Here is a 15,558-nt window from a genome sequence, read left to right as displayed (position 1 = left end):
TTGAATGGAGTATCAGTTCTTAAGAAGTGACACTTAAGTGTTTTGCCTTTGTTTTTGCATTTCCTCCTGTTCGTGATCGGAGTAGAACCCTTGGGACCCTTCCTGACACTGTTTCTCACGGTCCTTGTTTGTGGTAACTGTGATGTTCCCTTGTGAGCCTCCCCCCATTCCTTTCTCTTCCTCCCTCACCTAACCCCTCTGGAAAAGTGTCTGGTGTTCAGGCCTATGGCAACGGCCACAAGCCAACATGCATTTATTTTCTCATTAACAGATGGCAGCTGTCTGTCTGTAGTTAGATAGCTCCACTGAGTTGGGCAGCAGGAGGAAGATAAGAAGAGAAGTCTAGCTTGGGCACACTCAGTGCCAATCTCCTAAGGCTTGACCTCTGAAGGAAGAAACCTCGCCTCCTCAGTGACATCACAGCTTGGCCTCTAGCAGTCACTTCTTCAGACTGCCTGAGGCATCCAGGAGTTCTATCACTGGCTCTCTTTCCTTTCTCTTTGGAGGTGTTGATGTTTGTGGTTAGAACCCCTTGGAACTGGGAGCCCACAGGACCAAGGATTTGCCCAAGGCTGCTCCCTGGTTAGTCCCCCCCTCCCCTACTCCAGAGAGAAAGTCCTGGACTCCCAACCAGGGGCTCATTTGTTTATCAAACAAAGGTTAAATAGGCAACTGATAATGAAAAACACACACACACACACACACAAAGGAACCTGAATGGAAGGTTTTCATGAAGAGAGGACTAGATGGGAAGTGCCACCTGCATACTAATAGGAGCCCGAGGGGGTGTGATGGAATGCCACTGAGGGAGGCCTTGGCCTCTGCTGAGCCAGCCTCCATTCTGTCCCCAGGCAAGCCAGATAAACCCTGAAGTCACCAGTCATGGTGTACAGGCTTCACGCCTTACAGCCAGACCCAGCCTCTCCCTGGCTCAGGGAGGGAGGACTGGCTTTTCCTTCTCCCATTTTGGGGGTCCCAGGCCCCTGTCATTGAGGTGAAGAGCCACTTTGTGATGCTTATTCACTCATTTATCTGGTTCAGTGACGACGCCTATTCCTTTAGCTGAACCATCACCAGGATGCAGGGCTCGGGGCCTCCTCCCACACACCATGCCCTACATGTACTCCCTCTTAGACACGCATGTGTAGTTGTCTTCATGGCACTTGATTCCCAGGGAAAGTTGGCACACATGACCATCAAGAGCATCTCAACTTGATAAAAACACCACGTGAAGCTCCTTCTCTGATCAACAGCTCTAGTCCAGGCCTCTGTGAACTAGAGATTGCCCTCCCGAGGGTCTCGGGACCCTCTAGGTCCACATAAAGCTCTCTCAAGCCACCTGAGTAAGCAGATGAACTCTTTACTTCCCTGACCCCTTATCCAAAATTCAAAAGGAGTTTGAATGTTGAAACCATTTTTAAGTAGGTAAGAAATTAGAAATAAACACTTTTTTCTCTTCTCATCTCTATTAACTCATCCCAACTACTAGCCAGTTTTTTGATGTGTCCTTAAGCTAACTTGAATGCTAGTCCCTGTTGTAGAAGCAAGAAAAGACTTTTCTTAATTCCCACACATTCTAGCTTCTCCGAGCTAAACACCTTCATTCAAATCCTGACATTGTTTCTCAACTTTTTGGGATGGAGCTGTTGCTTTACAATGGGGGCCAGCAGCTGAAGGGAGTGTTAAAACTGGGCCACGTCTTTTCCATGCAAATGTCAATTGGCATTAAAGGCAGAGCTCTGTGTGACTGTTGGAGAAAGTGCTAGTAAGCAGGGCCAGGACCTGGGCCCCACACCCCAGGAAGGCAGGCACTGGCAGAAGTGAATGGACTTCCAGGAGGGGGACCCTGGGTCCAAAGGCTGTTTTGGGGGCGTGAGAGGACAGTACTCAGGGCCTTTAAAAAATTAGGTATAATTCACCTTAACAACTATTTGAAAGTAAACAATTCAGTGGCACTTAGTATATTCACAGTATTGTGCAGCCATCGTCAGGCCCCTTTTGTGGTTCCTGGACTGAGTAGTTCTCTCTTTTTTTTGTCCTGGTCCCCCTCCTCCCCAGATCTCAAGAAGGCACTGGATAGAGTGGCATAGTGGCTGCAGGAAGCATCGTGAGGTTGGAGGTTGGAGAGGAAGTTCCCTCCACTACCCCACTTTCCCAACCCCTACACCTGGATGCATTTGGGTGGACTTTTTTTTTAACTGTCCCTGCCTGGCTGAGGTACCATTACAGCTTTTGGCTTTTCATCCCCAAGCATTTGCCTGACCAGACTCTCTGTAGACTGTCTTCTTCCTCCCCTAGTAGAGATCCCACTGGGCAGAAAATGAAGGCAAATCCCCATAGGGTGCAAAGGCTTTCATTTTCTGCGGGCAGAAAATGTGAGCAAGAGTCCCAGGATTGCACCTTGTGTACAGCTTCCCTTTTGTGCAAGACCCCTGTTCTGGAAGAGTCTGGAAAGCAAATCCTTGTTTAAATACCCAAAGGAATGTCACTGTTTACAGGCATCCTGTAGTGAATCCTTCTGTAAAGCAGATGTTGATATTCATCTGGGTTGTAAATGTGCATTTTCTATATTGGGTTGACTTCAAGTGAAGCCCATTTCTCCTGAGATCATGAAGGACGTACCGGCACTCCTTCATTGATTTGTTGAACCAAGCAGTTATCGAGCACCTGTTAAGTTTTGGGTACAATGCTGGATACTGGGGGCCAGATAGTGAGCCCTTTGTCTATGTCCTGGAGCACCAAGCCATCCAAACCCTCCCAAACACCTTTGGAAGATCTCTTCCTCCGGGCCAGATGACAGGCAGGCATGTGACTGATTTGCCTTTGACCTTTTGAAGGGAAGAATATCCAAGATAGCCAAGGGAAAACAGATTCGTTTTTCCTCCTTTTTCTGAAAGAATGTGGTGGCTGTGTGTATGGGGTGGGGTGGGGGTGTTGTTGCCCTTTGGTTTGGGGCATTGGAGGAAGTACTGGGACAGCTTTCCTTCCACTGATGAAGGGGTTAGCAGCATACCACTTGAGGTCACCGAATCACACGTTTTATTCCTGCCAGAGACCTGTGCCATATGACCCCATGTTGAAGACCACTTGTTTTTTGTTTTTCCCTCCTTTCATGTCTCTCTGCTGGTGACTTGATTGGAGGCAATGGGGAGGGTTGGCACCCTGGGAAATAAAGAAACTTTAATTGCCAGGGTGACCACTTACATTGAGTACTTAAATATTTTTTTAATTGAGGTGAAATTCACATAAAATTAACCATTTATACGTAAGCAATTCAGTGACCTTTAGTGTATTCACAGTGTTGTACAACCACTACCTTTCTCCTTCCAAGACATTCTCATCACCCAAAAATGAAGCCTCATACCCCATTAACCAGTTTCTTTCCATTCCCCTCTCTCCCCAGCCCCTGGCAACCACTCATCTATCTTCTGTCTCAGTGGATTTGCCATTCTGGAGTTTCCATAGAAATGGAATCAGACAATATAGGGCCTTTTGTATCTGACTTCTTTCATGTGGTAGCATGTTTTGGAGGTCCATCCATGTGGCAGCATGTTTCAGTACTTCATTCCTTTTAAGGTTGAATAATATCCCATTGTATGGATATATCACATTTGCTTTACACATTCATCAGTTGAGAGACATTTGGGTTGTGTCCACCTTTTGGTGGTTGTAACTAGTGCTGCTGTGAATGTGCGTGTATAAGATTTGTTCAGGTACCAGTCTTCAGCTCTTTTGATAAATACCTAGGAACAGGATTGCTGGGCTGAGGGTATTTTTGAAGGAAAGGATAAGAGGAAAGGACTGAAAGTTGTGGGAGGGAGCAAGGGAGAAGCAAGGAAAAGGGAAGTCACTCTTCATCCTGATTGTCTGTGAAGACCTGTGAGGAAAGGTGACTTGAAGCTACACCATCAAGCAAACCTCGTAGTTTCTTCTGTGCCACTCATGGGCCTGTTTGGACTTTTGCATCTTTGCTCATGCCAATTAATTTCAGGCAGTCTCAAAAAGATAAATTCACCTACGAGTGACAAAGATTTGTTGTTAGTGAGGAGAATTAGAGGAATGTGCCAGGGAGCCCTGAAGGCAGTTCCTAGAGAGAAGCCAGCCATAGGGGTGTGGTGACCTAGGGCTGCTCTGATGGAGCCCTCATGTGGACCTTTTTGGGGAGGGACAGTAGTCATTTGAATGCATAGGTTCAGGCACGCTGGTTAAGCAAGCACATTACTTTATAGTCCATAGCAGGGGTATCAAACTCATTTTCACTGGGGGCCACGTCAGCTTCATGGTTGCCTTTAAAGGGCCGAATGCCATTTTAGGACTGTATAAATGTAACTACTCATTAACTAGGGGCAAGGAGCTCAGAGCTGCCGCCGAGAAGAAACAAGGTGCCGGGCCAGCTAAAACAAGGTAGAGGGCCGGATTCGGTCCGTGGACCTTGTGTTTGCCACCAGTGGTCTACAGTCTTGCCTCGTGGTAACTCCTCCCTTCTTTCTTTTCTTTCCCGCATATTTATTATGTTCTTCATGTGTGCCAGGTACCTGGGCTTAGGTACTGAGGAGACAATGGTGAACAAGACAAACATGGTCCCTGCCTTTTGGCAATTTACAATCTCATTCCTTCATGTCCTAGGACACCTAGTACAGGGCTAGGCAAAGAATAGACACATACCTAACTGACAAATGCTTTAGGGAGAAACTACTGTCAACTCTCAAGTGGCACAGGGTACCAAAGAGCACTTAAGCTGGCAGTCATGACCTCAGTTTTTTCATGGAATGCACAAAAGACCTACTGTACTTGAATAAAGGTTTTCCATTCCAGCTGCTCAGCTATTACGTTGAAAGATTCTCTCTGGCTGCCTTTTCCTACTGGAAGAAGCCCTTCATCTCCTAGAAGGTTGCTAAAAAAGGACTTCTTTCAGCAGGTCACAACAGCTAATAGGTATTTTTGCTGATAGCATGTGTGAAGGGATGTTGGAGTGTGGTAGTACCTTCCATCAGGGGGAAAGAGCTCTGTTCCTTTAAGAGTGGCTGCCTGCTCACTTCCTCCTGGGATTTCGTTTTCAGGGGGCACCCTCACCTCACCTGTGCCCTTTGGACTCTCCTGTCCTGTTGCCCAGGTGTCATTTAAGGGCTGGTGGCAACCATACACAGCTAAAGCATCTTGCCAACTGTACTAGGTGGCATATTGGTAACTGCTGGGCCATGTGCCCACAGACGGCACAATTGAATTTGTCACTAAAACCTGCTTGTCCATGTGGGGCTGAGTAGTGAAGTAGTTTAGTAGAACTTAGATGTCACTTAGCTAGGAAAGAAGAAGGCTAAGTGGTGACCTGATGGATGTCTGTCCTCAGATCAAGTAAACAAAAGGTGATTTAAATATTGTTTATTGTGGTAATGTACTTGTAACACAGTTTACTATTCTAATTAATCATTTTATAGTGTACAGTCAAGTGATATTAAGTACAGTCACGGTGTTGTGCAACTGTTACCGAGTTTCAGAATTTTCTCATCACCCCCAAAGGAAAAGAAACCCTGTACCCATTAGGTGGTCACTTCCTGTTCCCTCCCAGCCACTGATGTGCTTTCTGTCTCTGTAAATGTGCCTGTTCTGGGTATTTTACATACCTGTAATCATACAATATGTGGCTTTTTGTGTCTGACTTCTTTCAGTTAGTACAGCGTTATCAAATGTCATCCAAATTGGAGCTTGTATCAGCACTTCATTCCTCCCTATGGCTGAATAATATTCCATTGTATAGATATACCACATTTTGTTTGTCCCTTTATCAGCTGTGAGTGCCATTTGGGTTGTGTCAGTTTTGGAGCTATTGTAAAAAGAGCTCCTCTGAACATTCAGGTATAACTTTTGGTTTGAACACCTGTTTTCAATTATTTTGGGTCTACAACTAGCAGTGGAAGCAGAAGATTTTTGTGAGGATAAACTTGGCTGTCTGCCAGATAGATAAATGTTTAAAGATGAAACAGGAATCATGCTTCCTTATCTTAATTTGAACTGGGGAGATCACGATTGGATACGTGAATGTTGTGACCAACAGGGAACTAAAGTATAGGGCTAGGGCTAAGATTCTGCTTGCAGAGTAATTACCGACACCATTTAAAGCAGGGATTCCAGACCTAAATGCCTTCAGGCTGATCATGTAAGAGAGCTGAGCAGGCTGGGTGGGGACTGTTGAATTGGGGAATAGCACATGTCGCCTATCCTACAGCCAACTGTTGACATGCAGGAATGTGGATGCAGTGTTGCCAGATCTTCTGATTTTTTTTTTCAAAAAAAACTTGGAAATCTGGATTTTAAGTGAAACCTCTCAATTTTAAAATGATGGATGTTTATTTTTTATATGTATATATAAACCAGTGAGCCATACCCCAGGTGGTCATGACTAGATTTGGCTCCTGGATGCTGGTTTGCAACCTCTGATTGACAGCCAGAAGTGTATCACTCTCGTCACTCCCAGACCCTCATGTGGTCCTTCCCTTCTCCCATTCTCCTAGTCCCATGTGGACATACTTTGCTTTTAGATTCCTTATCTGGCATACCCTTTTTGTCTCACTGCCTTCTCTTCTTTTATCAGATCACCTCTCAGATCTTCAGGGTCGGGCAGAGGGTGATCCTGGTGTATCCTGGGACTTTTACAGCAGTTCCGTATTGGGTAAGCTTGCAGAAGGATTCTTCCCCCACTCCCACCCCACCCCCATCCTGTCTATGGCTCAGAGATGTGGGATTGCTTTGGGTTTTACTAATTCTTCTCAAAGGCAGGAGTGACCCTGTGGAAGTACCTTTTCTTCCCCTGTCAAGTAGCTTACAGACTCTTTAATCCCAAACTCCAGTACATGCCTCCCCCAGACTCAGAACGCATTGACCTAAACTAGGAGATGCCACTTATCTGGACAAGCTATCATTAGCCCTCTACCACCCCCCACCCCTGGTGTTTATTTTTAATTCTCTCCCTTCCAAGGTCCCTTTCTCCTCCCTTGTTTTGTACTAACCCTGCCCAAAGCCCTGCCCCTATGCACATTGTCACCTTTTCTGGTATTGCTCACACTCAGGAGGGGTCCAGCCCCTCATCTAGCAGCTGCCATGCCCTCCCTCCCCTGGCCCCACGATGCGCAGAGTTTCTGAGATAGTTTCTGTCTCCTGAGCCCTTAGCCTTATGGCTCAAGCTTTCCTCACTTAAAGGAGCAGTGAGTCTTTATCTATGTCAGTCATCTGTCATGCACCATCAGGCCAGGGGACGTAGATTGAGGGAGGTGCCCACCCCTAAGCTTATGGGAAGCTGGAGCAGTAGAAGGTTGGATGCAGTGAAACAAACCAAACCCAAACTCATGTCTGGGGAAGGGAACCAGCTGGGCCCTCTCTGGGCTTTTGGAGACCCCAGCAAGTGGTTGGAATGGTTTGGGAAAACCGGGGGGAAAGTGAAGGACAAGTGTTTTTACCTTGCCTTTCACTGTGATGGTATCTTCAGGCTTTCATCTCCAACAGCTGAACAGCTCATCCTTCATATCACCTTGCTTTTTTTTTTTCCAATTGAAAGGCAGAGTAGTATAATGAATCTCTGGCCACCAAACATGACCATCTCCCAGGGCTGGAACTGTCACATGCCCTTGCAAGGATGGGAGCCATGGCATCATCAAAACTTGGCCCCAGACGGGGGTCTGTAGGCTTGTCGTTTATCTTCTAATCACCCAGCTGCATACCCCCTTGTGTTGTTGGAGCCTTTCTGTTCTTTGCTTTTGTGCATGTAGCTTAGTCCTCATCCCCTGTGTGTTCTTCTTACAGAGGAAAAAGAGGGGTTTGCCTGTGACCTCCTACATAATCCCCCTGGGAACTCTGATCACGAAGATGATGGGGAAAAGGATGACTTTATGTTTGAGCTCTCAGACAAGCCTCTTCTCCCTTGCTACAACCTGCAAGTGTCAGTGTCCCATGGGTAAGTGTCTAAGAGATTTATGGGGGCCAAGGGCCAGGATCCTGGCGACCCCCAGCCTGCCTCCCTGGGAAGGGTGGAGTTTTCCAGAAGGAAGCTGAGACCTGGAGAACAAATGCCAGAGCCTGAGAACGATGATATATGACCAAGGCCAGCCTGACTTTCCAGCCCAGATTGGTTATGTTCACAATAGAGCCTGAAAGCTCTAGATACATTGACTGTGCTTATTTCCCAAACCCCAAATCTAGATTCACTCTCGAAAGGATTTTTTTTTTTTTCTGTTCCTGGGTGTAAGAGGTGATCTGGAAGATATTTGGGTTGACGAACTATTAGAATCTCTGGAACATTTTTGTGGTTTCTGGGGACAGCCAGACAGAATATTTGAAATTGAGATTCTTGGAAAAGCCAGGACATATGGTTGCCATAGCTATGGGGCCACTGGGGTCCTTAAGTAATCCACAGGCTGGCTTCTCCCTGTCTTAATGCTGGTGAGAGGATGGCATCGACGCTGTCATCTCCGATTACCATGTATATTATGACAGGGATCACCCATTTTTGGAGATTAGCATTTGCCTGACACTTAACATTAGACTGAACCCAATTTAATCTTTATCTGGTGATTCAGAAGGGAGTCGGAAGGCCTGCAGGGCCACGGATCTCGTCGGGTTTGCTGTATGGCAGAGCGGCAGTGCCAGTTAGGGCGATGCAGAATGAGTTCTCCCTGTTTTCTTAGCCTTCACCAAGTGGTTTCGTCTTCTTGGTATCTTCTTCACATGTTTCAAATGCCTTTGAAACACCTTTAAGGAGAGTTTTCCTTTGATATCGGTTCTTAACATAGCAGATCCTTTTATTTAAAAGAGGGAAAACCCATGAAGTGCACATGATAGAGAGAGGGGTGGACGATGGGTTAGGAACCCTTGAAGCTGGGCCCTTCATTGAGGACTCTAACCATTCAACCGCAGTTTCTTTGCATCCCTTCCCGCTATAGCCTGATAAGAATAAAAATAGCCTATATGGTGACAGTAGTAGGGATCAAGTTTCAGGGGCTTTTGGTCCTTATTCTTCTGGGCATAAGCTGATCCCTGAGGGCGGGGCCGGGCCTCTGGGATATAGTATTGCACAGTTAATTAATTCCTCCAAAGTATTCAGCACCTCCTTCTCTGAAACAGGATCTTGGGCCCCAGGCAGTAAAAGGACCAGGGTAGTGTGCTTTAGGTGTGGACAGAACACAGGCAACCAGGGCTGCTCGCCACTCCGCAAGCAGGCTGGCAGACAGGTTTTTGGTCAAGAGTTTGGTGTGGGACATGCTGTTTTTCCTAGTGTTAACTCTACTAACACCTATGCCGAATTTGCCCTTCCCAACAACCACAGCACAATATGAAAATTTGATGTTTTTCAAGAAGTAGGGGGTGTAGAACAATGATTTCTCTGAGGCCCTATGGGGTTCAGAAGTGCCTTCTGCAGCATCAAAGCAAAACTGAATGCTGATCACTAGTGTCAGTGTTGTGGAGGGTTTCCATTCTTTGATGGTCCAAGTGTATGATATCTGTGGTCTCTTTCCCTTAACCCAGGACACTGCCGTCCCTGATTGTGTAAGATGACAGAGTTTGCACTTATTTGGATGAAATGTTGCACTTTAGGGATAAGAATTGCGGGTTTAGGTGCTATATAGAACCTTCAATTCTATAGCCCTGGCTGGCATAGCTCAGTAGATTGAGCGTGGGCTGCGAAACAAAATGTCACAGGTTCGATTCCCAGTCAGGGCACATGCCTGGGTTGCAGGCCACAGCCCTCAGCAACCGCACATTGATGTTTCTCTCTCTCTCTTTCTCCCTCTCTTCCCTCTCTAAAAATAAATAAATAAAATCTTTAAAAAAAGCCTTCAATTCTATAAACATATCTTACGCAGTCACAGCAGGTCACATGCTGAGGACCAGAACACAGCTCTGACCTTCAAAGGGTCTGCAGCCTAGTGGAGGGGATAGACAGATATACAATTAACTGTAACATGAAACCAAATGACTTAAGCAGATTTATTACTGCAAACAACTCAAACAGTTCAGAAGAGTATCAAGTGAAAAATAACAGTCCACTCCACCCCAAGCCCCCATTCCTATGCCACAGAGAGAACCACCATTTACGTTTCTTCTGCATGTTTTCTGAAGTGGACTTCATTATAAGTAGTATACTAGGGGTGTGAACCAAGTGCCAGAGACAAGCAACCAGTTACATTGGGGAGAGGCTCCACAGGTGATACAACGTGTGAGCTGGTCCAGAGAGGAGAGAAGGAGGGAGGGCGTGGCACAAGCAAAGGCACTGAGACATCAGTTTAGAAAGTTCAGAAAGCAGGGCTCGTCTGTCTCCAAATGGCTGGCACCTAGTGGGGTGGGGGATCCAGTGTGTATTGTTGGGTGGATATTTGGCTGAAGAGGTTGAACGGGGTCATGACGTTTGAGAGGTTTTGCATAATATGTGAAAGAATTTGGAGGTTTTTTTGTTTTGTTTTTGTTTTGCTGAAGGTACTGGGGATCCATTGAAAGCTGTTTAAGGAATGAGTGAGCAGGTCAGATTTTCTTTTTAAAAAAACTAATAGTAACAGAGGATGCAGTGAGGGTCAGGGGCAGAAGAATGATTCTTGGCTGCGGGAAACTGGTTATGAGGCTGATGTGATATAGTCCAGGCCAAAAGTGGGGAAGGTTGGACGTGGGACAGTGGAATGGCAGGAAGGGAAAGCTCTGGAAACAGGGACCGCTGACATGGGGATGCAGCATTTCTTCTTGGTTTAGTCAACACAAGCAGTTGGCCTATGACTGGCCTCTCCAGCACCCCTCCCAGCTGTCCCCAGGCTGCCACCCAGCCGGGTATGCTCAGCAAAGGCAGGCTGTCTGTAATGTGAGCTCCGGCCTTGCAGAAACGACGGTGCTGCTGCCGTGCTGCCGCTGGAGAAAAAACTTGTCTAATGCATTCCAGAGCCAAAGAGAAATGCCTTTTGGATTACCCGCAGTTTCAGCCTTTCTCCATGGCCCCCCTCTGCTGGGGAAGATCTTGGAGAACAAGGAGGCAGGGGAAGCAGGAGTGAGAACAGGAAAGGGAAACCAGCTCGAGCTGGCAAGTGTTGGCGGGGAGGAGAACTGGTCCCAGCATATGGTATGTTCCAGGTCATGGTTGCCGGTAAAGGCCCAGGGAAGCGTGCTAAGAGTTTTAGGTTCTGAAAGGCCTCTTTTTCTTCTGCTCCCACTTTGTGGAAGAGGTCAGTCATGGGTTGAGTGCTCGCCATTTGGTTGAAAGTTGGGCCATCCAGTCGAGTGGGCAGGAGAAAAATTCTGCCTCAGTTATATCCAAGGAGCCTCTGGTATCGTGGTGGGTAGCCAGACTGACAGCCTTCCTGGGCCATCCAGAATGCTCCTGGCACGCACACCGCTTCCCCTCAGCCCCCTTCCCTAACTCCTATTCTTGCCTTTTCCAGGCCCTGCAACTGGTTTCTCTTTACTGACGTCCTGAAGAGGCTGAAGCTTTCCTCAAGGATCTTTCAGGCTCGGTTCCCGCACTTTGAAATTGTCACCTTGCCCAAGGCTGAGTTCTACAGGCAGGTGGCCTCCAGTCAGCTGCTGACCCCTTCTGAGAGGCCTGGAGGCATGGACGAATGTCCCCCAGGCTCCTCTGAGACTGTGGAGCTGGTGCGGTATGAGCCAGAGATCATTCGGCTCCTGGGGTCCGAGGTGGAGTTCCACCCTTGGAACAGTTGACGGGGAAAACAGCTCCTCCTTTTTCTTCTTTCTCCTCCCAAGTTTACCCTTCCCCACCTCCCATGTTTTTCCCCACCGAGCACCAGAATGAGGCAATAATACGGACCAACAAGAAGCCGCCTTATCAATGCCAGCATTAGTGACTGGATTTTGGGGGGAGGGGTTACAATTAGTTCTCATCTCCCTGTCATCGTTATTGTTGTGTGGTTGGTAATGGGGGGTGGAAAGTTAAATGCCACGTCTGAGGACAAGAGGTCCCAGGGGTGGTGGGAGATGGCACCAGGGTCCCTTGGACTGGCCTCCTTGTATATGACCAAGACCAAATCTGGGCCCTGGGTGGCCGTGGCCTGTCTGGAGGAGAAAGGAGAAAAGCCTAAATCTCTGAGCGCCCCTTCCATTCCCCTGCGTTCTTCTGTCTTCCATAGTATTTATTTTATTAGTATTTAATTTGTATTTCATTGGTTTCTGATAAGTCTGTATCACTGTGATAATTTGAGACAACTTGTATTGAGGGACTTTCTTCACCTCCTTTCTTTGTTTTTTTTTTTTTTCTTGATAAGCTCTGGAGCTGCTCCCTCCCTCCCTCTGACAAAGTTACTCCCAGGGTTCCCCCCGACCACACTGGGGAGGGGGTGGAGAGAGGTGGGGGCCATCCACACTCATAACTAAAGAAGGTAGCTGGTGCTGGCCCAGGGCTGGGGGTTGGGGGTAAATCCTGAGGCTTTGGTGCTCCCCTACCCCCAGTTTTTTTCTGTTTCACCACCCCCTACCCTTTGCAGCAGCCCTGCTATCTTGAGATTAGTGTTTACTGATGAAGGGACAGGATTGTGGGAGTGAGGGGTTAATGAGTGACTCTAATGGAGGAGAGTTGAGAATGGGCCTGAAGGATAAGATCAGCCCTCCTCACGCTTTCTTCACTGCTCCCCCCAGAGTGCACGGTATGGGTGTGTTCCAGCAGCTCTCCTGCCTGCATCCCTAGCCACCCCACCCCGGTCTGCCCTAATCCTCTCTGGACACTGAGCCTCTCAGCTCCCAGCCCTTGCCCCCTTTCACTCACCATCACCAGACTTGCAGGATCCCTTGTGTCTCTCTTCTCTCTCATTTCCCTCCTTTTCCCTCTGCCCCCTATTCTTCTTTGGAATCTGCAGAGGGCTCTGGGGTTGACTGGTAGATGTGAAGAAAGCCAGGCCTCAGTTGTTTTCTAGGTGAGGGCAGCAGACTGGTCTCGGGCAGGACCCGGGTCTGACTTCAGGGAGAGAGAGGGAGGAGCTTGGGCTGCACCCCTGTCCCCACCCCCTTGTGTGGAATTGTCTTTCCCACTCTTGTTCTTATTTTTCTACCAATTGCTATTTTTCCGAACAATCCTTGTAGAGAGTATGTGCCATCCAAAGGCAGGGGGGCCCAGCGTGGCCGGCTCTGGTTGGAGATGGTACAGTTTTATTGTACAGGTGCTAAAACAACAACAACAAAAGAAGAAAACGGGAAAAAAAAGACAAAAAAAAAAGCCAGTTTGAGGATGGGGACAATCTGTTCTCTGGAGACTCCTGACCCATTCAGGAGCATTGGTGGTTATTTTCTTTGTATTGTGTTTGTTCTTTGTTCCCAGGGGGAGGTTCTCAGCCCCCTTCTGTAGGACTGCTCCCCACCCCCACCATACTGCCCAATTGGTTTTGAACAGTTGTTCTCCCTTTTAAAACAAAACAAAAATATATATATATATAAAGTTCAGGGGTTTTGGGTTTTAATTCTTTGGTTTTGTTGGGGTTCATGGTATTTTGTGGTTTATTTTATGTTTGCCTTTACTTTTGTGCATTTGGGTGTGTATTCTGGCTGCCCTTTCTGTTTCATTTTAAGCAACTGGCTGTGGAGTCAAAAACTCTTGCATATCGAAAAACCTGTGTCAGGGCTTCTGTCTCCTGTCTCTCTTTACTCCTCTCCCATATTGGCATTTCCACATTAAAAGAAGATGGGCATCTTGATGAAGTCAGAAGGAACACCTGACCCTGCTTTGCGGTTTGGGGGTCCTTAGGGTGCAATGACGGAGGACAAGGTACAGTGGCTAATGGACATTGGGGTCACTGGGCAAGACCTGGAAAGAAGAGGGAAAGAAGAGGAAAAGGAGAAAGAAGTCCTGGAGAGTGGGCTGGTGGGGCGAATTACTTACCTGCATCGGTTTAGGGCATGTGTGTGTGCGTGTGTGCGCATGTGTGTGTACTTGTGCGTGTGCACGCACATTGGCGGGAGGAGGAACTCTTAGGTGGCTGTGAGGAATGGCCCTCTCTAACTCAAAGAAATTACCTGCCTGCCGGCTGTCTTTCCAGCCCTCGACCACCCACATCGGCATCTGACTGCAGGCTCTTATCAGAACCCTCACTGCTGTGCCAGTGTCCTGGCTGCCCACCCACATAGTGCAGATCTGCTGAGGTTCTGGTTTCCTAAGAATCAGCTAGTATGGAGGTCAAGATAACTTGCCCGCATGCCCTGGATTTTAGAACTTTCCTTCCTCCTTCTGAAAAAGAGTGGTAGGAGGTACAATTCCTTCTGACCACTGGCTCTAGACTGCACCTATGACTGTTTGAGAGGAAGGGAATGTTTGACAGGTCTGGGATGAGGCCATTTTAAGCTTCTCACTGTGGTTCAGGTCTCTGGAGAACCCTGGCAGTGTGTACGGCAGAAGATCTATATGTCTGGTCAGCTGGGGTCCAGCCATCCCCAGGAAAGAACCTTGAACTGCTCTCTGCTCAAGCCCCAGGAGCAGCCTCAACCAGTCTTTCTGACCAGATGGGGAAGTATCATCCCCTTTGAGCCCCAGCATGAACTGTCTTTAGTGCCCTTTGCTTCCCCACTTTCTGATCCTGAGCTCCTCTAGAATAGTTGCTTTCTCAGGTTCCCAAACAACCTTATAACAGTACTGATTCTAGGCCAGTCCTCTGTTTGACACTTGCAGTTACGAACTCAGATATGACCCTGGCCAGTGTGGTTCAGTTGGTAGGCCCATCACCCCATTCTAGGTCAGGGCACATACGTAGGTTGCAGGGCTGATCCCTCATGTAGGTGTGTATGGGAGGCAACCAGTTGATGCTTCTCTCTCTCGAAGCAATGTTTCTCTCTCCCTTTCCCCCTTGCTCTCTCTCTAAAAGCAATGGAAGAGGGTGTCCTCAGGTGAGGAAAAATGAAAGGACTCAGATATATCAATAGGTCATGAAAGCTATGTGGTCAGTGCGAGGACTCGGCTAGGCCTAGGATGGTCTGGGAGCTCGAAAAGATGGGCAAGGGTATTGGGGTGGTTGGAAAGACTTTCTGGGAAAGGTGATGCCCATACACTTTGGTAGAAAAGTAGGAATTAGGGTTGGGGGTGGAAATCGTTGAACTGAGAAGACAATCTGAGCAAAGGCTTGGGAACAAAGAAGGTAGTATGTGCAGGGAAAGCACAACCCACTTCAGTGTCAGTGCAGCTGGAAGGGACAGATGGGGAGGGAGGATGCAGGAGCCCTCCTGGCCAATCCGAGGAGCACAGCTTGGGCTTCTACCTTTGCTGATAGGGAACCATGGGAAACTTGAACTGTGTAGGGACTACTTTGTTTTTGTTGTAATAAATTGGTAAAAATGTGTTGAAGGTGGGACAGGCAGACAGAGGAAAAGGTAATTGCTGCACTGACACTGACACCCTTTTTTGATATTCCAAAAAAGGATGACAGGAGAGTGGTGGGGGTTCGACAGAGACGTCCTTTTAAGGCAGGAAGGAGATGATGTGGGCAACGTCAGAATGACCCAAAGGGACTGGCATTTGGGTTTGGGTGTATGGGTGCACAAACCCCTTTAATCCGCTAGAGAAAGGAGGCAGAGTTAAAAGTGGAACCAAACAGCAGT

The 15,558-nt window shown here is 47.6% G+C and overlaps 1 protein-coding gene across 11 annotated transcripts in view; it reads left to right on the top strand.

Annotated features, from left to right (window-relative positions):
* Positions 1 to 13,582, top strand: part of BCORL1 (BCL6 corepressor like 1) — a 63,013-nt gene extending 49,431 nt beyond the window's left edge. For all 11 annotated transcript variants that reach the window (XM_045852226.1, XM_045852222.1, XM_045852219.1 and 8 more), the window contains 3 exons: positions 6,590 to 6,667; positions 7,795 to 7,945; positions 11,409 to 13,582. In XM_045852226.1, coding sequence (XP_045708182.1) covers positions 6,590 to 6,667; positions 7,795 to 7,945; positions 11,409 to 11,688 — 509 coding nt within the window. In that variant the 3' untranslated portion in view covers positions 11,689 to 13,582. The remainder of the gene's footprint in view (positions 1 to 6,589; positions 6,668 to 7,794; positions 7,946 to 11,408) is intronic.
* Positions 13,583 to 15,558: the final 1,976 nt, after the last annotated feature.

Source organism: Phyllostomus hastatus, unplaced genomic scaffold, assembly GCF_019186645.2.
Source record: "Phyllostomus hastatus isolate PE091 unplaced genomic scaffold, TTU_PhHast_1.1 phas_contig_90, whole genome shotgun sequence".
NCBI lineage: Eukaryota > Metazoa > Chordata > Mammalia > Chiroptera > Phyllostomidae > Phyllostomus > Phyllostomus hastatus.
This window is presented reverse-complemented; position numbering and strand designations above follow the sequence as displayed.